Below are 22,325 nucleotides of genomic sequence, written 5' to 3' on the forward strand. Positions count from 1 at the left end.
GGAGCACAGACCAGAAAGGACCAAAGGAATGCTGGAGGTTGACTCTCTCCCGAAGAGCAGACGGGTTGCAAAACGGGGCAAACTGGTCAGAGAGAGGCAACAGGTTTCTTCCGTGCAGGAACGGCAGTGGCAAATCGAATTCTTTTTTTTCTCGTTCGATCTCGCACAGAATGGGAAGAGGACCGACGCCGAGAGGCCCCCGTACACGTCGTACCAGTAAGTACAAGTAGGCCATTGCCACATCCACTATTGTTAATATAAATAGATAAACCTAAGTATTTCGTACAGACAAACATCAGGGGGGAGACTACCAAAGTGAACATGATATTCGTAAGCGAAAAGGTCAAGTTATCCTTTTCGCTGCATCGTGATGCGACACCTACGTTGTCCCCTCTAGACGCTGGGGGGTGGGGGGGGGGAAATCGGCTAGCAGGGACTCGTAACACATCGCTCTGCTCAGGCGACTGGCCCATTCGAGCCGTCTGCGTCGACTCCTCTTGGTCCATGTTCTTGACGCACGTTTTGCGCAGTCACAAAGAGCCACGATTTGGAACGTTCCACCGCGACCCAAAGCCGAAACCCGTCGCTGACCGCTGCCATGCGCCTGCGTTTTGAAACCTTTTTTCCCGACTCTTCAAAACAAGAAATGAACCCTGCAGTTCCCTGCGTTCACGTAGTGTCCTCTCTAATGCAAACGACTGTGATCTACGGCAGAGAAAAGGCGCTGTTTCACAGTGCTTCCGTGCCTACGCTCATTGACGGCCGACCTCACCTCTCCCTGTGGCCTCGCCGGCTACTCCCGTACGAGGGCGCGCGCGTCCGTGCGTATAGAGATGTCCACATGAACGTGGATAGATGTTTAGATGAATTTGACTGTATGTGTGTGAGATCTACTCCAAAAGCAAGCACCTCAAGTTCAGTCCAGGCGTGCCACTATCTTGTCTGTTTGCTTTGCCTATCACCGTCCCTCTGTTCTGTTCCAACCAATCTTTCTCTTGCACAGCACACGCGATACAGACAAACGAGTTGTCTCGTACCAGCTGTGACCCGTCGCCGCCTTCAGATGTCTCCGCTAGCCCGCTCTCTTCGCTCCCTCAGCTTCTCTCGAATTTTTCCGACATCGAGACTGAGGAATGAACTGCATTCTTCTGCGGCCTGCGCGTCTCTCTCTTTGTCCCCCCCGCCGCCCTGAGCCTCGTTCGCGAGTGCATCTGCACTTGAACACAATCTCTCCGCAGACGAGACACCAGAACTGATCAGACGGTCCGTTGCCGCACCGCTTCTTCCTTCTACACGTCGGTCAGAAGAGGGCTCTCCAGAAGAACCGAACAGGGAAGACACAGAAGCAGACGACGCAGAGACAGGAGGAGAAGAGACAGAGGACAAAGAGGTGAGAGGTTCGTCTTCACTTTTCTTCATCGCCGGAGGAGGCAGCTTCAGCCACGTCTTCCCTTTGACTCCGCATCCAGTCTGCCCTGAGGACTGTTTTTCTTGGTCTCTCGTGAACGTTTCGCAGGTTTCACTCGCCCGCTCGCCTTCAGACCCGAAGGAGGATGCGCCGGTCGCCCTAGGTGGTGGAAGAGAAGCGAGGCAAAACTTTTTCTTCTCCGGCGACAGAGAGAGCGAGGAATTCCGTGCACTGTGACGGTCGGGAAATGCCGCGCGCTCCCTGATCTGCCCATCCCGATCACGGTCGGCTTCGAGACAAGAGAAGGCGACGCTAGATGTGGAAGGGTTTTTCTCGATATCTCCGGGGTTTGTGACGTTCTCGCCTCGCATTGCACCGGCCACATCTTCGTGCTTTGCGTTTTCTGTGATTTCTTGGCTGCCTCGTGACCCCGCGTCGCCGCCGTCTGCTGTCTCTGAGGAGACGGGAGGAAGCCGCATTGGGCGACGGCGCAGTGACTGCGCACAGCAGTCTCCGTCACTGCTTTCCTGTTGACCTCTGTTTCGGTCCTGCTCTGTTGAATAGCCCGAAGAAGGCCTCCTCACGCCTTCCCCCCTCGTTCCCTCCTCATGGCCGTCGACGGCTCTTGCCGATTGCTCCGCTCTCCGGTCTCCTCCCCCTTTGCTCACTTCTTCCGGGCTGTGTCCCTCCTTTTCTCTCGCGCCCTCCTCTTGCTGTTCTTCCGGTTCTGCGGAAACCAGCCTCTCAGGTCTGGTCTTGCACGGCATCTCCAGGTCAGGATATTTCGCCTTCATCTCGCCGTTGAGCGAGGCCCACGGATCGGCGAGACACCTAGGAGGAACGAGGGGAGTCGAGAAGGAAGCCAATCGCGGTCCCCTTGCTCTGCCTCTCCGTTCCCGCTCGCGTCCTCGAACTGCATGCATGCGCGGATGGGGCGGGCGCCAGCCTCCGGCAGAAGACGAGGAAGACAAACAGACAGCAGAGCCTGAAAAAGCAGACGAACCGGCGCCCGAGAGGAAGAAGGGGGGAGGTTGGCAGCCTCTTGGGCCAGAGGAAGGACAGGGCGCATGACACGGAGGGGCGGGCGGGGCTGGCGCATGCGCCGAAGAAAAGGCAGCGGGACAATAAGAAGGGTACGAAGGTCGGAACTGCCTTCCGCTTCCCCTCCCGTCGGCCTGCCTCCCCTGAGGCGGCCGCCTTGAGAAAGCCGACATTGCTCTCTTTGCGTCCCGTCCCGTTCACCAGGGTAACGGTTTGGAGAGGAAGAAGCGACTGAAACTTGGAGAAAGGAATACACGCTGGAGACGCACAAACGTGGCCTCTGAATGAGGTGTACAGACGCGCAGATCACTGTGTGGATGCGTCCTATCTGGCATGAAACGAAGATAGGCACTAGAGAAAGACAGATGTTGCAGTTTTCTTCCCGTACCGACACGTTGTGGACAGCCGAAGCCAAACAATGGCATGTAGATTATAGCCGCGACTGGAGAACACACTGCAACGGTGAGCAAACCGGCGAAAGAAAGTCGAACACGTCGCGTTTCCCTATTCAGTGGACGACCAGGAGCCTCACACGACGGTCCGAAGCCGACACTCGGGCGCTCCGTTCGCTGCGTGACTGTACCACGAAAACCAGACGAGGAAGGACACTACGGATGAAGACACGTACCTCGAATCGCCGCGTCGGCGCACCTTCTTGCGCTTTTCCCCGTGTGCGGTCGGTTTGGACCACGGAAGACTGGCCACGAGAGCTTACATGATAAAGGTGTACATATACTGGCGTGTGTCAAGATACACTGCAGGTCGCTGGAAAAACGTCCGGCTCGCAGCAGAGGAATCCCGGAGACCTTTTCTCGGGCCGCAAGAGCTGGAAACCTGAGCTGCGTTTTTCTTTTTCTCAGTCGCCGCTTCGAATCGGCAGCAAAAAAAGGACGGGAAGTGGAGAGAGAGACACAAAGAGGTTTGCTTTCCAGCTACAGAAAGGACGAGAAGTATCGGAAGACCGACGACTACGCGTGGGGTGTTTTCTCCCGGGGCCACATCGGGTGCTCTCTCTCGCTGTGCCATTTCGTGGTGCATGCACGAGGCAAATGTTCCAGTTTTCTTCCTCTTTCTCTCCTCGTCCCTTTTCTTGTGTGTTGCGTTTTCCCCTGTATCTCACCGTCGTTACTATCTGCATCACGTACCGCTATCTGTCCGCCTCGGAGATCTCTGGTGTTTTCCCTTCGTCTCAATCTGTCCCTTCTTCCTTTCGCGTTGTGCGCCGTCAATCGCTCCCTCTTCTTTTCCGAAAGACAAAAAACATATGTAGGGTCCAGCCTCGCGATTTTTCTTCACCGTCCCACGGTCTTATTTCTCTCGTCAACTCTCTGTCTGATTTTGTTCTCCCGTTTCCCCAAAACCCGCCGCCGCCCTCGCCCCTGCACGCATCGCAGCTTCCTGCTCTCGCTTTCTCCCTGTCTCCGGCTTTAGTTCCCCTCGTTTCGCTCCTTTCTTTTCCTCGCGGTCGTCTCGTGCCCTGAGCGGCTTGGATGAGGCCGAGAGAGTTCACTGATGGTGTGCTAAGAAACAGGAGATCGCGTTAGTTCTTGAGACACACGACTGCCGAACCCCCAATATATATCGGTTCGAAGGTCCGCTGCTCCTGCTTGCCCGACTTTCCTGTCTCTCTGCCTCGTCTTCTCGTTTGAACTTAGCGAAACCCACCCCTCTCTTTTCCCTCTTCTTCCCGTACTGACCCTTTCATCTCTTCCCCCTTTTCTCTCTGCCTTGGTCTGCTTTCTCGCGTGCCTTTTGAACGTTCTCCCGCCGGCGCATCCGCGTCTTTCCCTTTCTGCCTTCAACTCTTCGCGGGCTTCCGGACCTCCCGCCTTTCTCTCCCTCGGCCTGTCTCTTCCTGCCCCGGTATTCAATGCTGCAGCCCCACCCCCGCGGAACGAAGGGTGCGCAGCAAAATGCGGCGCCAGGCTTGTCAGGGTTGTCCTCGGGGGCCTTGGGCCTGTCGGGCGCAGCCGGTTTGGGCTCCACTGGGCCTTTTCTCCCACCGCCGTCCCGTCACCACAACGGCGTCTCGCACGCGTCGTCGCAACCCCACGCGGCCGCTGCCTCCTCGTCTTCTCTCCCTGCTCAGGCTGCGCACGCCCACGGAGGTCTACGCGCCGTAGGCACAGCCGCCGCGGTCGGCCTCCCTGGCTCGGGCGGGGCGTTTGTCCCCTCGTACGCGTCTTCGCTCTACGCTGGCCACCATGCAGGGGCGGCGTCCACAGCGAAGGGCTCGCGGCACATGCATGGGCATGCAATGGGGGCCGCCAGCGTCGGGAATCACCTGGCTACGCCTCTACAGGCAGGCGCCGCCTACGCAGTTCATCCCGCCCTCGAGCTCCTGGAGCTCCAAAAAAACGCCCAGATGGCTGCAAAGCAGACAGGCGCGCCGCCCGACGCCGGCCTCGTCATCGTCGGCGTCCACCACCTCGTCCACCCTGCTCCGGACGAAGACGCGCCGCTCGCCAGCGGCTCTCTCTCTCCGCAGCGAGACGCAGGCGAAGATTTTGTTGATGTTTTGGAGTTTCCGGACCACGCCGTCAGTCTGCGACACGTTCTGCTGCTCGGCCCCGGCGAGAAGATCCACCCGAACGTCGATTTTGAGGGCCAGTCCGACCCCGCGCCGGCAGACTGCGAGATTCGGGCCTTTGCACGCGTGCTCCCAGTCGTCTCCGAATATACGGCGACGGCGAGAAAGGGACGACCCACAGCGCAATACCGCCTGCTGCAGCCAAACGAAGCGGTCGCCGCCGAGGCCGAAGCCCGTGCGGCGCAGGCTGCCGAAGGCGCGAAACCCATCCCGTGGACTGTCCTCGAAATCGAGAGAACTGGGGCGAGAAGCGAGGCAGAAACAGACGCCGATGACGTGGCCGTGGACCAAATCATCGTCTGCGGAAAGTACCGCACTCTCTCTGTCGTCCTCTTCGGACACGTCCTGGACGGCAGCACCTCCAAGGCGTAAGAACCTCAAACCTGGTCACCAAACACCACGCCAGTCTTCACATCTCAACATGTTGAAGTGTATAAGGACTGCCGGGACATAAACGCACTCTATCTGTATCTATCTCTCTATCGATGTATCTCTCTCTATCTGTATTTACCTAGCGAACTATCGATCTGTCTATCTGCATCTATCTATCTGCATTCATCTGTACCTATCTACCTGTATATATCTATCTGTATCTATCTCTTTGTCTATAGCTGCCTACTTTGTATCAAAGAAATACGTCCGTGTGAAAGGCGTCATATATTTCTGTACATGGAAAGGTGTGGGTTTTTAAAGTGTAGACGTACGTGGATGTAAGGGACGAAAGCTTGCAGAAGGGTTCTTTTCGGGTTTCTGGTCAACGGCGTTTTTCGGAGCAGTCCGTCATGGGTGTCTTTGAAGATGTTCTGGGGGTGTTTGTGGAGGTCCCACCTTCATTTTCTTTTCTCCTGCCTTTTTTGCTCTGCAGCTCGTACATTGCTGACATCAACGCCCGTGTGGGTCGTCCCGCAGCGTCTCCGTCCTTTGTAGATGTGCCCGCGCCCGTCGCCGGTCTGGCTAGGCGGCCTTCGCGCCTCGCCTCTCCGCTCGCTCCCGGCGCAAGCTCCGCAGCCTTGCCCGTCCTTCTGGGCCTCCACGGGTTGCCAGGAGAGCGAGCGGTGGCGGCGGGGGCTCTGCTGAACGCGCTCGTGAAGAGCGCGCTGCTTGGGCCGATCGGCGAGAACCTCGAGGCGTGGCTCAGCGAAGCGAAGGCAGCGTCGAAGAAGGCGGACGCCCGGCGCGAAGACGCGGACTCCGGCGAGCTGGGCAGCAAAGAGAAGCGACACGAGAAGCGGGAGGAAGACGGGCTCCACGGAGGCTGCGGCGGGGCGCCGGAGACACCTGGCACGGGAGACGCGCAGGGAGGTAGCGAGAGCCCAGTGGAGGGAACTCTCAAACGGAAGAGACAGACGGGGAGCGAGGGAGTGCAGGCGCGAGAAGAAAGAGAAGGCGCGGACGAAGCCGCCGACCCCAAAGGTAGAGGCGCGGCACCGAACTCAGACGCTGGGAACGCGTGCAGTGAGGAGGACGTCCTCATGGGTGACGGAGACGACCAGGGAGAGAGAGGACGAACTGAAGAAAAGGCAGCAGACTCTCGTCGCGCCCGAGACGAAGAGATGGACGCAGCTGATTCAGACCCGAGAGATCGAGAGAGAGATGGAGATTGCCTTTCCGTGGACCAGGAGTCGGAGATGGCGGATGCGAAAAAGGGCGAGACAAAAAGAGACGAACGTGGCCCGCGGGGGACCGAAGACGAAAAGGGGAAAGGGGCGGGGGCGAGTGCCAGCGACGCGTCTGACACGCAGCGTGCGGGAGAGTCTCCGAGCGCTCAGTCTGGGACTGTGTCCGAATCGCAGCGCGCCGACCAGAGTGGGGACGCGACCTCCAGGCTTTGCAACGAGGAGCCTTCCGACGACGGGATCGGGGCGCCGAGTGTGCGCGCCGGCACGGTTGTCTTGCAGAAGCACCGGGAAGATGGGGGAGGCTACAGCACACCACGCAACCGGTCAGGTGCGGAGACAAAACGTGGAGGCTGTCCTTGGCCTTCGTCTCTGGCTGTGGACATCCCGTCTGCGCCGTTTTGGGTGGAGTCGCTTCAGCTCGTCTCGCGTTTGTTTTCCGGATTTGTTTCGTCTCCAGACGTCCCTCTCGCTTCCGCGTTCGCGCCCGCCCTCTGCGCCGCGGGGCCCTTCTCACCGGAGCTTCTCCTCCTCCTCGCAGCCTCGTCCTGCGGGGCCTTGGAGGCGCTCGTGCTCGGCCCCAAGGCCCGAGAGGCGCGGCGGCTGGCCCTGGCGCGAGGGCGAGGGCCGCGTTGGGGCGAAGCACGACAGGGTGAAATGGGTGTCGGGGAGAAAACCGCTGTGCTGGAGACAGCCGACGAGGAAGGTCTGAAGGAGACCGGGGCGCGGTCGGGGACGGAGAAGCAGCTGAAAGAGGCCGGGGACGGATTCAGCGAGAACCGACTCTCAGAGACAAGCTGCGCCGGCGGAGACGCCGCGGACATCGCCGCGAAACTGCTGGGCCTCGACGGGCGCGTCCGGTGCGCCTTGGCTGAGGCAAGGGCCACGTGGGAGGCACGAGCCGCTGGGGGACGGCGAGGGAGGAGCGGAGCAAAGTCGGAGCCGGTGCGTGGAGACGCGCTTCCTCTCGAAGAAGGCCGGGCGCCGGGCGAGATGAAGCATGAAGCCAAGAGAAGGACAGAAGAGAGGCTCGACGACCCGGAGGCCTCGCCCCGAAAAGTGTTCTTCTCGGATGCGCAAGTGAAGGAAGAAGAGGTGAACAACGCGTCCACCGCGTGTGAAACAGTCGCATCGGGCGCGAGGTCGTCGGCTGCCGCCGGCGCCCCGGCGTCCCTGTTTGTCTCTTTTCTCTGCCCGAGCAGTGCGGCGGGCGGCGCCGGGGCAGTGGGAGGCAACTCGCTTCTCCTTCTCGTTTTGAAGCTGCTGCGGAGACTGGCACTGCTTCGAGAGACGGCGCGGCTGCTTGTTGCCGAGGGGGCCGTGGAGCTTCTCATGTCGATTCTGGTCGAGTCTCCGATTCTTCCGGGACGATGCGGCCAGGGCAGAAGGCCGGCGGAACGGACGGAGAACGGGGAGCGAGAGAAGCGCGACGCCGACCTCGCGAAGGAAGCTGGACAAGAGAAGATCGCAGCTAGAGGCTGGAGAGTCAGAGTCGAGGCGCTGAAATCCCTCCTCGTTCTCGTCTCGCACGTCGAAGGCATGGAGAGGTTTCTCGGCTGGGTGAGCTCAACGCAGAACCGAAGCGAGGGAGGATCGCGTGCTTTGGTTCAGCGACACTTGCCGCTGGATCTCGGCTCGTGTGGCAGTTTGTCTCCCTCGTCTCGCCGTAAATTCGCGTTTCCTTCGGCGATGCTTAGGGTCGGAGATGAAGAGAACCGAGTGATCTTCCGCCTGTGTCTGGTTCGCGCTCAGCCGCCTCCACGGCAGAGGCCCGGGGAGAGAGGCCGCGCCGGTTCCACTCAGGTGCAATCGCACGAAGGCTGGCAGCCCAGAGTGGACGGAGACGCCACGTGGCGACTGCGTGGCCCCCCGGAGCGAAAACTCTGTGGCGTCGTGTGTCTCCGCGGGTGTATCTGTGTGCAGGATCGCGGAGAGACTGGCGAGGCTTCCGACCTCGCTCCGTCGTCGAGTCCGCCTGTGCCAGAGGGCGCGGGCACGGGCGAGGCAGGAGACTTGAAACAAGAGGAAGAAGAGAAACAGGCGAGCTTGTACTCCCGCTTTCTCCAAGCCCTCGCTTCTCATCTCTCCTTCAGCCGCTACCATCTGAAACGCCTGGCCGCGGTTTTGCTGTCCCGGGTCAAAGCGTACTACCTCTTGGCTTCCCTCCAGCAAGTAACTGTCTCTCTGCTCCGCCCGTCCCCTTCCGCCTCTTCTTCCTCTTCTTGCTCTTCGTTTCTTTCGTCTCTGTCGTTCGCGGGGCCACGCACGCACTCGGACGGCTTGGGGGCGACGGGCCCCGGAGACGCCCATCTTCTCCGGCTCCTCTGCCGAGAGCGAGGGGCGACGTCGACTGTCCAGCAGTTTCTTCTCGACAAAGGAGACTCCTGGGTCTCCGTCGCCGCCGACACGATCGAGGCCGTCAACCTCCAGCTCCTCCACCAAACGCTGCCTGCCTCGGCGATTGCTGCCAGCCGAGACGAACGGGCCGAGGTAGGGCCTGATCGCGCCAATGGGGAGCGGGCGAGAACGAGGGCCACCCAGCGGGTTCGAGGCGGGGGCCTCGAGCTGCGTCTGCCCAGTCGCCGTCGCGTTTTTTACAGATTCACACTGCCATCTCGCAGGCGCAGAAACCCGTCAGAGAGAGAGGCAACCGGAGAGACAAAGATATAGAGAGAAAGGGAGAGATAAAGAGCCAGAGAGAGAGAAAGACACGGAGAGAGCAAGGAAGCCGACTCCACGAGTGACCGTGGCTGTTTGTGTCGCGTTTTGCGTGAGCATTCTTGCGTGGCTGCTCATCGTGTGTGTCCCTGGTTTCCGTTCCAGCGGGCGGCGGTCGACACCCTGGCAGTCGCGCGTCTTCTGCAGCTGTTTCTCGTCCCGCTGACGCTTGTCCGTGTGTGTCTCCGGTCTGTCCCTTTTCAGGTGGAGCTTTCTTGGCCGCTGACGCCCTCGAGGCCATGGAGCGCGGCGGCGCTTGTGGTCTGCTCGCGCCCTTCCCTGCCTCTGCATCTTCAGCGTTTCCTGCAGGCGCGGCTCGCGGTCGCGTCCTTCGCGGTGCTGGCCCAGTGCCTGTACACCCGGCTGAGCCTTGTCTTGTGCCCGTCGACGGCCGATTTGCGGCTTTTCTCGAGTCTCCGCAGCGTCCTCCTGCTGTTCTTGCGCGCGACCAACGGCGCTCTCTTTCTGGCCTCGAACGTGGACGCGACGCAGGCGCTGCTCTTCCACTTGGAAGCGACTGGGCACGCCCTCCTCTCCCGCTGCGCCCTGTTGCCGGACCCCTTGAACAGCGAAGACCAGCCTCTCTCGCTGTCTCTCAAACAGCACCTCCTCGCGCTCGCGACTCCACTGACCTCGCACCCGCCGCACCGACCGCTCTCGGCCCTCGGCTTCGCGCTGGGGCCCGCGCGCCTCGCCTTCACTTCCCCGGCCGCCCGATCGCCCCTGGAATGCATGCGCGCGCTCCTGGCGGCTTGTCGAGGCGGCGAAGACCTCGAGGCGGCTGCAGGCCCGCTGGACTGGCTGAGCTTTTTGGGCCCCGCCGAGCAGGGCTTTATCGAGGGCCTGTTGCCGACGAAGAAAGAGGAGGAAGCCGCCGTGATGGCGATGCACGTGGCCACGTCGACGCGTCTCCACCTCGCGGCTCTCGCCCTCTTGGACCGATTCCTCGAGACGCCGCTTTTCACCTCATGGCGAAAACCGCAAACATCCGGAAAAGGCGCGGGAGAGATGCGCATCGACGTCGACACGCTAGCTGCACTGGAGAGCATGGCTGGGACTCCCGGCGGGCGCCAGGCGGTCGCGGCGGCCTTTCGACTGCGGCATGCAGACGTGTAAGCCTTGCACCTTTTCTCAGGCGTCTCCCGCGTCAGTGGTTCGGGGGACGTCCTTTTCCCGTGACTTCCGTTTTGCCAGTGTCTCAGGGCGCGCGCCTTCGGCGTCGGGTTTTCGCACACTGGACCCGGCGGCACTTTTCCTTTTCATCTCTGGTTTTTATTCTCCGACCTCAACATCCAGTGTTTCCTCGTCGGGTCCGCTGTCGACATGGCTACCTTTTCGGTGATCGGCGTCTTGTGCCTGTTTCTTCTTGTGCCGGTGCCTACTCTCGCCCTCTTCCGTTCATCTATGCTGTTTTCTTTCTGCTCGTGGTCTTTTTGCGCGCCCTTAGATTCCTCGCGATGCTCCTGGTCGACACCGTGGCGTTGCTGACTGAGGATCCACGAGGCGACAAGAGCGAAGCGGCCTCGCCTTTAAGCCGGGGCCCGGGGTCGGGCCCCTGTCGCGCCTCTTCTGGAAGTGGAGGAAGCGCCTGGAACGCAAGCGCGTCTCTCCTTCGCTCGTCAGGCCTCTCCGTGGAGCTCCTGGCAGGCCTGAGAAGCCTCGCCCTTCTCGCGTGGCAGCTGGTCGTCGAGGACGACTACGCGTCGTTTCTGCTGCCTTGTGGCCCGCTTCTGCTCGTTGCGCTGCGCCCGCTCGCTCTCCTGAGCGCGGAGGTGAGCGGAGACGAAGAGCAGGAAGACGGTCGCCCGCTGGCTGCGACAGGCGGCGCAGAAGACGGCCGGCCCGGCGCTGCAGAGAACAGGAAAAACAGACAGGAAGACGGACGAGGCGAGACAGAGGACGAAAGCTTTGGCGCACTTGCTGGACAGGCTCAGGCCTCGAGCTTCGTCAAAGTGGAGACGCACTGCGGCCTCGAGACAGTGAGTTCCAAGATGCGAAGGCAGACCTCAACGCTATAGATTTCCAGTGTATTGAAAATGTGTCCAGAGAATGCGAGTGTGCGTGTGTGGGCTGTTCTTTGCTGAGGTGGCTCGGTGTGGCCGAGAGAGAGAAGAAACGGCCAAGCCACGAAAACGCGTATTTCTCTGTCGAAATGACGCTTTCGCATGTCTTGAGAGAGTATACGAACCGGGCGGATGAAGATATAAGTGGGTGTTCTGCGACAAAGCGTCTGCCTTTGCGCTGCTGCCTCGGCCACGCGCCACTGAACACTTTCCCCTCCCTCTTGTTTGCCCTTGTTTCCTCAAACCAAGCCGGTGTTTCTCCGTGGGTAGATTCTACGCGTTTCCTCTCTTTTCCCGCCTCTGCGTGGCCCTCGCTGCACGCTCGCGCTCTCCGCCCTTCCCTTTCCTCTTCAGCTCCTCCGCGGCGATCGGGAACTGCGTTTAAAGATCGTGTCTCTGTACGAGGCGCTGCTGCCGCTGTATGTCAGCTCGGACCAGACGGCGGCGTCTCTGCCGTCTCCTTCGTCGTTGCTCATGTCGACCGCTCCGCTGCCTTCGCCGCCATCGCCCCGAGCGCTGGTGGACTCGATCCGGTGCCTCGACGCGCCCTGCGCCCTGCGCGTTCTCCAGGCCGCCGCGGCGTCGGGGGCGGGGCCCGCAGGCCCTGGGGCTCCAGTGGGCCGGTTGGGCTCTTCGACCGCGCCCGTCGCCGGGGCGGCGGGCCCTGGGGCCGGGACGGGCCCGAACGCCGGGCCCGGAGGCCGAGCGTCTCCGGCAGTCGTGTTTGGTGGCATTGACGGCGGGCAAGGCATCGAATTGATTGACGTGGCGTGGGGCACAGAGGTGACGGCCGCGCCTTGCGCCTCGAAGAAAGGCCAGACCGTGCCGGCGACGTCCGCGCCGGGAACTCCCGAAGCGTGGGAAGTCGAAGGAGACACGCCGCCACAAGTTGCGCCGCTGAGCGCGCTGTTGGCGGCGCGGCTCCTGACGCTGTATGTGCGACGTTGCCCCCACGTGTTGCTGTTTGCCGGCCCCGAAGAAATCGAGTATTTCCTCTCTTCCGAAGACGGTCAGGACGCGGCAGTGGGCCCTGCGAGCGGGAAGGACGCGCGAGACGACGGCACGCAGTTCCTCGCCAAACTCGCGGTCGAAGACGACGGCGACGAAGACGTCGCCGCCTGGGGAAGCGACCGCCTCGACAGAGACGGCCTCGGGCCGATCGAGCGCAGTCTGCTGGCGGTGCTGAAGCAACGCACGCAGGCGCCGGAAGCCGAGAGCGCGGAGGAAGCGTCCGGGTGTGTGAAGGAAAGTCTGTATGCGCGCGTGGGGCTGGCCAACGGGGTACCGACGCATCCCGGCCTAGGGCTCTTTCTGCTTTCGGCCGACGGCCAGAAGGCGCTCGTGTCGTGCCTCGCCCGGTGCGTGGCACTGCTGGAGCCGCCGGCAGGGAACCTCGCCACGATGGCGGATTGGCAGGTCCAGGGGCCCAGCATGCACGCGTGGCTGCAGGCGCGCCAGCAAACCTTGCCGCTCGTTCGCGCTCTCCTGATGCTACTCTACAACGTCCTGCACGGCCTCACGCGCCCAGTCGCCGACGAGGAAGACACGGCCGGGTACAGGAACCTCGATCTCCTGCAGCTGCTCCTGCTGCTCACAGCGCGGCTCTTCGCCATGGGCGACTGGGTCGGAGGGGCTGCGTGGGAAGCCGAGGCCCGCGCCGTCGCGGCGGGTGGGGAGTGGGGACCGAACCAGCCCAGCGGGGCGACTCACGCCAAGCGACGCGGCCGGGGCGGGGGTTCCCGCTCGCTTGCCGAGCAGCAACTCGACGCCGAGAACCTCGCCCTTCCGCGAGACGACGTGGGGGCAAGAGTGGAAGAATCCGCGAAATGCAGCGCAGGCCAGGCTGCATCACACGTACCCTTCCCTCGCCTGCTTCCGCCCTTCTTCTTCCCGCCGCTCTCGCCCTCGCCGGATGCGAACTCGCCCGCGGGCCCGTCGGCGTCCGACGCAGGCGCCGCCGCGAGGACTGCCCGGTGGTTGACGGGCGTGGAGGCGTTGGGGCACGGAGACACCTGTCTCCAAGTCCGCCTCTGTCTGGCGTGGTGCTGTCGTCTCTTTTTCTTGTGGTTCCAGAACTTCCGAGAGTCGCAGGCTTTCCTCGTCAAGCACTTGATTCGTTTCGGAGCCGCCGCGCTCCCGTCGCTCCAGCAAGCTTCTCTGCTGCTGCTCACTTCGCTCGCGTCCTTCGCCTCCATCCTCCCTGCGGCGCCGCACTCCTTCCACTTGCTGCCTTCGCCGCGGCGCCCGCCGATCTGCGGAGGCGGCGTCACTCCCCTTGAGCTCGCCGGCGCCGCCGCGGAGGCCAAGCGCGACCGCGAGAAGGTCGCGGACTCGCGAAACAAACGCGGCAACGCTTGCCAACTGAGCGCGACAGTCGCTGCGATGCTGCCGCCGACCGTCACGCTCTCCGCGCGCGTGTTATCCCTGCTTGACATGTGCGCTCTGGACTGGCGCGTCGAGCCTGAGAAGGCTGAAGGAGCCGAGGAAGACAGCGACCGCAGCGGCGCCAAAGCAGGCAAAGGACTATGCGGTGCAATCCTTGGAGGAGGCCGAGGCGGGGTAAGTCACTCTGTCAGGAAGGCGTTGACACAACGTTCTCTCGGGTTCTGCCGGAACGCGAGTAGTACACACTTAACGGGGCTGGTGTGGGGAGCGCGGCTTTTCTCTCGCTTCGTTTTCACTCTCGTTTCGCGTTGCCGTCTCTCCTCTCGTGTGTGCTCGTCCTGGCGTCTTGCTCGCCCTCGCCCTGTCCCTCTCACCTTCTCTTGCGCTCTCCGCTTTGGCAGTTTCCCTGCGTCGGAGACTCCCAGTCTCCTAGAGTCACCTGGGGCCGTCTGCGCCGACTCGAAACGGGATCGCGGCGCCGTTCCTTCATTGGCGGCTTTCTTGTGACTACTTCCCCTCTTCCAGAAACCAGATCCTGAGAGCCGCCCGCTCTACTTCTGCTGCGAAATCGACCTGACGGACGAAATCGCCGCAGCCGTCTCCTCCTCGTCTTCTTCGCTCGGCGCCGCCGCTGTCTTCGGCTGCCTCTCGATGGGCGACGAAGGCATCGTTCCCATGGAGGACTGCGGAACTGCAGGAAAAACGAGACCCGGAGACGACGAAGACGAAGACATTGCTGACGTCTACCGCCTCCTCAAGGAGACACTCTGGGGCGGCTCGGCGGCACCAGCAGGGCCAGAGGACGAAAAAGACGGCGCTGCGCCCGACGACGACGACGACAAAAACGAAGTCTCCTCGCTCAGACGGGTAACGGGCAAAACCCAGAATCATCCGAACCATCTCCTCTACGCTTGCATATAGATCCATAAATACTACTCAAATAGATATACGTCTGTGTGTATATCCATATAAATCTATCTATCTATCTATCTATCTATCTATCTATCTATCTATCTATCTATCTATCTATCTATCTATCTATCTATATAGAGAGGTGGATGTTTCGTAGCCTGTCTTGGAAATGCGAGCGGGGCTCGTCACCCTTCTTTCTTTTTCCAGAGAGATGCCTCTCCACTTTAGAGCTCTGTACTGAAAAGGATGTTCGGACATCACGTGCGGTCGCTGTTTGTGGAGCGGTGGCCTGTGTGTAGATTGGTGCACCTATGCATCGCGAGGTACCAATGTCTGTGTCTGGTGTTGAAGCGTCCTGAACGGAGCTGTGTGATGCCTCTGTAGCTGATGCCGGTTTTAAAGGCTGACAGGCTCGCCTGTTCGCCGAGACGCGCCGCACTCATTAAAAATTTCCTTCTGCCTTTTTTCTGCGTTTCCCACGTTCAGTGGATGCGAGAGAACGAAGCCATCCGCGTGGAGGAGCTCGTGGTCCTCGTCTCTGTCGTGACTCGAGCGGCCGTGTCGTCGTCGGCGGCTCTCCATTCGCTCGGCGCGCATGCAGCGGCGCAGCTCGCCGCACACCGCTTTCCTGTCTACTCGCTGCTCTTCGAGTGTATGGACACCTTGTTGGACAGTGTTCTGCTGCAGTTCGCGCAGGACGAAGAGCGCCGCAGAAGCGCAGAGGGGCGGGAAAAGACAAGCAAGACGCAGCCGACGGCCGCGGAAGAGCCGGAAGGTGAAAGCAACAGAGATGGCGAGGACGCCGAACTGGACAGCGGAGACGCCGGAGCAAACGGTGACTCGGGAGAGGTAAGCCGCTCGGCGGAACAGCCGAAAAACAGAAAACGCCGCACATGCGAACACGTGGACCTCGCCCTTGCTATTCTCTCTCAGACGCATCACGATGCTCTTACAAAAGGTTTTTGGCTCGTCGTTTTTTTGCTGCTTTCAGGTCTTTGCATTTGTGCCCTCGTCGCGCGCTCTCGAGGCCGCCCGGTGTCTCTGCCGTCTCCTTCTTTTCATCGAGCATCTCGTCGCGCTGCAGGCGAAAGCCTCGTCGACTGCGCTGCCGGAGCTGGAGCGACTGGTCGCCCTCCCCTCGACGCGTCTCCTCCAAGTCTGTCTCGCCCTCCTGTCTTCCTCGGCGCTGCTCGCGGCGGCTGGTGAAACCGGCGACTCTCTCGCCGCCGCCCGGGCGACTTCTTCCGGGAAGAGCGAGAAGCTCGGGGGCCAGGACGCGAGCGCAGGCGTGAACGGCGAGTCGCGGCAGAGCCGGAGTGTGAAAGCCGTGTCTCAGGCGCTGCTGCGGTGTGCGATTCGTCTCGCCACCAACATCGTCGTCTCTTACCAGCGTCTCGTCGACAGCGCTCGAGAGGTCGTGGAGAGCCGCGAGGCGTTCCCCGCCTACCAGGAGAACGAGCAGAAGGCAGTCGAGGTGCCGAACCACCTGGCGGTGATTCGCAAGATCGCAGAAGCCGTATGCCTTTTGTGCAACCGTGACGACGCTCACGCCCTGGGGCTCCAGACTCTCGGCCTCGCCCTGGGCTTCCTCGTCACTCTCGGCGCGCACCCGTTCACTCTCCTCACTGCCTCGTTCGATCTGCCGCAGCACTCCACGGAGGCCGTGCTGATGCCGCTTCGCGCGGGTCAGGCCGAGCTCACAGCAGTCGCTGCTGGAGCCAACTCGGCGCTTCAGCTCGGCGGGCTTCTCGGGAAAATCGTGGGGCACACGCGCACGGCGGCGCAGGTAAGCGCGGAAGAGGGAGAGAGGAGCTGCAGGGGCGAAGCAGAGCGCGAAGAGACGGCAGTCTGGGGTCGGGGCGACGGAGAAAAAGAGATGCGGTGGGAGAGAGAGACGAAAGGCAGGGGTAGGAGAGAAAAGCGGGAAGGCAGAGCAAGGAAAGGGACACATGTTGAAGAGGCGTCGATTGCGGTGGAGAACCAGAGAGGCGGAAGCGCGTAGGAGACGGGACCGAATCCTCTTGCGCTCCACTGCGGGACGCTGATAGAGACGGCGACGTTCACGCTTTCCCGTTCTGTTCGCCTCTTTGTACACGCTAACGGAACAATGTGTGCATTCCGAGTATCCCGCTGTGCGTCTTTTCCCTCTCACTTTCTCTGTTTGCCGGGCTTTTCTCTCTGTGCAGCATCCGGAAGACCGGAGTTCGCACCTCTGGCTGGGCTTGGCGGATCGGCTGCTCCTGCTCGTCAATTTGCTCCTGACGCATGCGGCGCACCCCGTCGCGCCTCTCTTTGCTCTGCTTCAGCCGGGAAACCAGGCAGGCAGCTGTCCCTGGGACCTCGCGCCGGAGACTGAGGCCCGCGAGGGCGGGCGCGGAGACGAGGTGCGTCTGCCAAAAGGACGACGCGGGCGGAGCGCAGGAGTTCCCACTGGGAAGAGTTTCGGAGCAAAATCAGATTCACCTCGAACAGAGATGAACGGGCCCGCCCTCCGTTTGGAAGTCCCACAACAAAGAACCCTATTTCAATTTCTGTAGAGGTGGAGGGACTCCTAGATAAGTCAAACGTCGATATCTACTTTTATCTAACTAGATATACATACATATGCTTGTGTGTGTATGTAGTGGGCATATATGTAGGACTGCGACTTGCTGATGGGTTGACATCCTTTCGAAGTGAATGTGTGTTCTTTCCAGGTTGTTGACGATTTGGACATTTACGCGGACTTGCAGCCTGCGGAGACTCGCCCACGCTCCGAAACGGAAGACGGCCGCGCCCAAGACACCTCTCGTTCGCCTTGCAGGGCGCAAGCTGGGAAGCTCGAGCCGAAGGAAGACCCTCGGACGGCGCTGCTGCGGCCTCTGCACTCCGCATTGGAGACGCTCCTGTCGCAGTGCCAGTTGTTCCTGGCTGCGCAGGCTTCTCGGGCCTCGCATGCCAAGAAGCTGGGAGAAGAGCGACTCCGTCTGGCCGATCTGGAGAAGAGCAAACGCATGCGCCTTCTCGCCCAACAAGCGGTCGCGCTGCTCGCCAAGACCGAGGAAACAGAAAAGCGGATTTTCATGATCAAACTGGAGCCGCCGCCTCTGGTGAGAGCAGAGACAGGGGGAGGAAACCGACGAAGAGGGGCAGAGATGGAAACGCGAGGCGCAGGACAGGGCCGTGATGCTGAACAAAGTGCTGTGGGGTGTCTCCAGTCGCATTCACGCATATCTCGCCAGCTGTTTTAGGAGAGTGTTATCGGTCCGGTCCTTGTAGAGGTAACGCAGGGGACGCAAAGAGACAACCGTCCCGGAGAGATCATGCACGGTAACCGCCCCGTGGTGTATCAGTCCACTCCCTGTGTTTCTTTCAATACGTCCATCGAATGACCACCAGTGCCAACAAAACGATACAAGAGTCATGCCAGTGGATAAAGACACACGGGTATGTGGGTGTTCCTGCTACGCACGCGTCTGCCAATCGCTTCACCGCGCCCACAGGAGAGGAGATTTGTGTTTTCGACACACGTCTCCATTCCTGTGTAGATGTGTATCTCCGGGTCAGTCTTGTTTGCGAGCCCGTGTGTGTCCAGTTTTTCGTCTGTTCCTCGTCTGTGCCGTTTGCTTCACGCTTCTCGCCACCGTGTGGTGCTGATGTTCGGCGCTCTTGCAGCTGCTCGAAGGCGCCGCCTTTCTGTCCGTCACGTCCTCGCGCTTTCCTGGACTGCGGGAATGTCTGTTCTGGGGCGGCGAAGACGCGTTTCTCTGGGACATTGTTGCCCACTGCGACGTCGGTTTCAACATTTCCGTTCGACGCGCCAACTCGCTCACAGACCCTCTTCTGCCTGTGCCCGCCGCTCAGCCTGTTCGAGATCACTCTCTCCGCCTAGTCCTCGACGCAGCCCTCGCCGCGAGAGCTCTGGTGAGTTTTCTTGTGCACACAACAGAACCAACCGTTCCTACGGTTCCAACCTTGGCTCTCAATATATCCACGCTTGTCTACCCATATATATAGATAGATATACATGTATTTATCTTTCTACTTGCGTACACGTGTATATATTTCTTTATAGATATGTGCGTATATATATACATATCTATCGGTGTGTATGTGTATATGTACAAAGACGTAGATGAGGCGAGAACGGTAGAAATAGTGCTCATCCACATTAGAACGGAGAGACGTAGACGTGCGTACGGTCTTAATCGGATCGGCGTTCTTCTGTCCTTTCGTAATGCATGCGTTCTCTGAAGAGGAGACGAGAGGAAGTTGAACTGTTGCCCATAAAAGGGCAAGCGCCATCCAAGGCTGCCAGTGAAGCGGCCAATCAGCTGTCGAGAGAGGCACGTAGTCGCCCGTGGGGCTCCTGGATTGTCTGTCCCCCTTTTCTTCTCTCTGTCACCCGCGCGCTCAGGAAAGCAGCGAAGATTGGTGGTCTGCGGTAAGCCTCGAAGCCATCGCCTGCGAGGGCCAGAGCCCTGCGCCGCTGGCCGGGGCTGCGCAGGCGGCCGGAGACGCGACCGCGGTCGGGGGTTCTGGAGCCCGAGAGGCAGGTGGCTCTGCAGGTGCGAGCGAGGACGGAAGAGAGAGGAAAGGCGCGCAAGACTCCGACGCTGCGCAGTTGCCCGCATGGCTCTCTGATCCGCTTGTTCGGTTCCACCAGGTGAGAAACCCATCGAGACGGACAGGACCCGGCAGGCGAAAGAGCAGGGACAAAGTGCCAGGCGAAGTACCAGAGGGGCGCCTGACAGTTGGTGTGTGGCGGTGTGTATGCCTTCCGTTTTCACACTTCGCTACATGTGTGGCTGTTCGACAACCCTCCAGTTGTATGTGCCGTATTCTCTTACCGACCTTCTGATATGTATGCATATATATATATATATATATATATATGCTGGCATGCTTCGGCCTGTGTGTGGGAATCCGTGCAGCTGCGTCATTGCGTGTGCACGGAGCCGTCTATCCTTTCTGCCTTGTCGAATGACCTCGCGGGATTGAACACTTGGAGACGCGCACGAAAACGCTTGTTCGTCGTTCTTTTCTGTTCGCGCTTTCCTCGGCGTCATTCCGGCTGTCTCCCGTTCCTTTTCCTTCTTCTTTGCTGTGGGCTTCCTGTGGACTGTCTCGTTTCCTTTGTCCCCCTTTTGCGCGCCTCCAGGCCGTCAGCGTGCCCGCTCCGGTGGACTGCGCCTCTGGATCTTTGCCGCCTCCGGCCGCGCCCGGTCGGGCGCCAGGGTACGGCGCGACCGCCCAAGGCGCGTTCCCGTCGGCGACAGCTGGGGCAGCCGGAGGGACGGGCCCTGGCCGGGGCGTTGTAGCCCAAGGGGCCGGGACAGGGCGGTCGCATGAGGGGCCTGCGGCGGATCCTTTCCGTTCAAGAACCAAGTCCAGCAGCAGGGCCCCGAGCAAGCACGTGGACGACTACGAGGCTGCGGTTCCCGGCGGGCTGACGTTCCAGAAGAAACCTGCCGCCATCCCGCCTCCGCCACCCCCTGACGTCTCTGCAGTCCCGTCGCGCGAAGTGTCTCCTCAGGGAGAAGACGGCTCCGCGGGTCAGGGCCCAGCCCTCGCTGCAGGCGCGGTCCCGCAGCCCGGGGCAGGAGCGTCTCCACCGACCGGTGGCGCCGGCGCGCAGGGCTCGCAGGCTGCGCCGGCGTCCCTGCACTCTCCAGGCCCGCAGGCCTTCGCACCTGGAGCGCCTCTGCACAAAGGCCAAGGCCCCTTCTCGAAAGGGACGGAAGACGTGGAAGGCGACGAACAACCTGACGGGCCACAGGCGCCCCCTCCGGGACCTGGAACTCTGCACCAGCCACACGGGGTTCTCGAAGGGGATCCTTCGTCTCAGTCAACGTATTCCGCAGTGCAGTCTGAGTCCATCCCTCAAGTGCCTAGCCAACAACAGCCGTCGCCCTTCCCCCAGCAGCTCCAGCCTGCGGCTGCAGGATTCGCGGTCTCCGCTACTCCCCGGCCGGCGCTTGTCGGACCAGGAGGCCCCGGGGCAGGAGGCGTCGGAAGTGTGGGGTCTCTGCCGGGGCGAGCGGTGGTCGGAGACAGCCTGGGCCCGATGTTCGCGCCCGGAGGAGCGCCTGGGCTGCAGGCGTCTCACCAGGCCTTCCCGGCTTCCCAACTTCCCGCTTCGGGTCTCCAGCACGTGGCTGCGGGCCCGTTTCTCCCTCAGCCCGGAGTTGTTCCCCGGGGTGGCGGGGCGCCTGGCGCGGGGCTCGTCGGCGAAGCGGCCCTCGGGCTCTCTGTACACCCCGGGACGCACCCCGGGGTGACCGTGCAGCCGCATGGGGGTGCGCCGCAGCAGATACCGTCTTCGTCGTTCCCCCTGGGCCACCACGCTGGCTTCCTGCCACCCCACCTGAGTGGCGATCCGGGGGCCGGGGCATATGGCCTGCCAGGGCAGGGGACCGCCCGGGGCCTGGGGCCCGTGGGAGACCCCGGCAGGCCCGAAGCTGCAGCGCGAGACAGAGAAGGTTTGCACGCCAGCGGCAGCGACACCTTAGGCGCCTTGCCAGGAGGGCCGACCAGTGTCCCCGGAAGGCCCGCAGGGGGCGTCGGCGCAGAGGAGCAGGGTCTGGACGCTGTGCCAGGGTGGAAAGAATTCGCAGCCGACGGCCTGCGGGAAAATATGGATGTGGCCAAACTTGCACAGGTGAGAGAAGAAGCGAGAGCCGGAGAAAAGGTGTAAAGCGTCGCACATAGGGCCAAGTGAGGAAACACGAGATGCCACGGGGAGGAGGGGCGACGGAGCCGGAACGTTGGCAGTAAAGGAAAGAAGAGAGACTGCCGTGTTCGCTTGTGTTATCATGCAATACCAGTTGTCGAGCCCTGCCTTCTCACGCATCGCGCTGCCCCACAAAACAGATTCCAATGCTTGACCCGTATACTCTCCACGCGTCTTACAAATATAGGTTATTATAATATATATATATATATATGTGTGTAAATGTAGATGTAGATATATGTATCTGTGTATGTGTAGGTGTATTTGGGTCCATATCGGCAGCTCGGAGTTGCGTGGGTGTGTGAATCGTGTGTTTGCACTCACGTTGAGGCAGGGCTCTTGACTGGAGCCGAGACATAAAACGCGTAGAAAACAACATTGATTTGATCGCATAGACAGGTGTGCTGGATCAGAAATTACAGAGAAACTTGTGGATCGCCTGTGTCACGCGGCACCCGCAAACTAACACAGCTGCAGAGCACGGAGGCGTCACTTCGGCACGTCGAATTGTAAAATCCTAATTTCTACCAGTGCATCGGTCTTCGTGTACCGATGCATGTCACAAACACATCTTCATATGTGTGTATCTCTTTTTGCTGATACATCTGAGTTCTGTTATAGAAATACAAATATATATATATATCGAATTACTATCTGGATTCCTTCTCTGCCTGTTTTTGCTCAGCATCCTGAGCTCCTCAAAGATCCGCGGATCAAGTCGCGGTTTATGCGTCTGCTGAGCCGACATGAACAAATCAAAAATCTCTTCCGCATGCTCGGCCTGGACGTCTGAACACCGAGGCCACACAACTGCGGCTCCTCTCGACACATATGATACATGAGTTTGCGTGCATCTGTGAATATCTGCAAATACATGATT

At 60.7% G+C, this 22,325-nt stretch overlaps 2 protein-coding genes across 2 annotated transcripts; one reads left to right on the forward strand and one right to left on the reverse strand.

Moving 5' to 3' along the window:
• Positions 1-1,059: 1,059 nt before the first annotated feature.
• On the reverse strand, positions 1,060-2,202 carry NCLIV_046330 (conserved hypothetical protein; the record flags this gene model as incomplete). The annotated part of the gene is made up of 1 exon (XM_003884182.1): positions 1,060-2,202. The coding sequence occupies one exon, from the start codon at positions 2,200-2,202 to the stop codon at positions 1,060-1,062; it is 1,143 nt and encodes a 380-aa protein (XP_003884231.1).
• Positions 2,203-4,319: 2,117 nt separating this feature from the next.
• Positions 4,320-22,238, forward strand: NCLIV_046340 (conserved hypothetical protein; the record flags this gene model as incomplete). The annotated part of the gene is made up of 14 exons (XM_003884183.1): positions 4,320-5,407; positions 5,905-9,145; positions 9,578-10,485; positions 10,821-11,352; positions 11,791-13,995; positions 14,347-14,688; positions 15,220-15,582; positions 15,725-16,519; positions 16,920-17,117; positions 17,430-17,822; positions 18,388-18,636; positions 19,130-19,378; positions 19,874-21,373; positions 22,131-22,238. 14 exons carry the CDS (start codon positions 4,320-4,322, stop codon positions 22,236-22,238), a joined length of 12,171 nt encoding a protein of 4,056 aa, XP_003884232.1.
• Between the last annotated feature and the right edge of the window lie 87 nt (positions 22,239-22,325).

This window comes from Neospora caninum, chromosome X (assembly GCF_000208865.1).
Source record: "Neospora caninum Liverpool complete genome, chromosome X".
Lineage (NCBI taxonomy): Eukaryota > Apicomplexa > Conoidasida > Eucoccidiorida > Sarcocystidae > Neospora > Neospora caninum.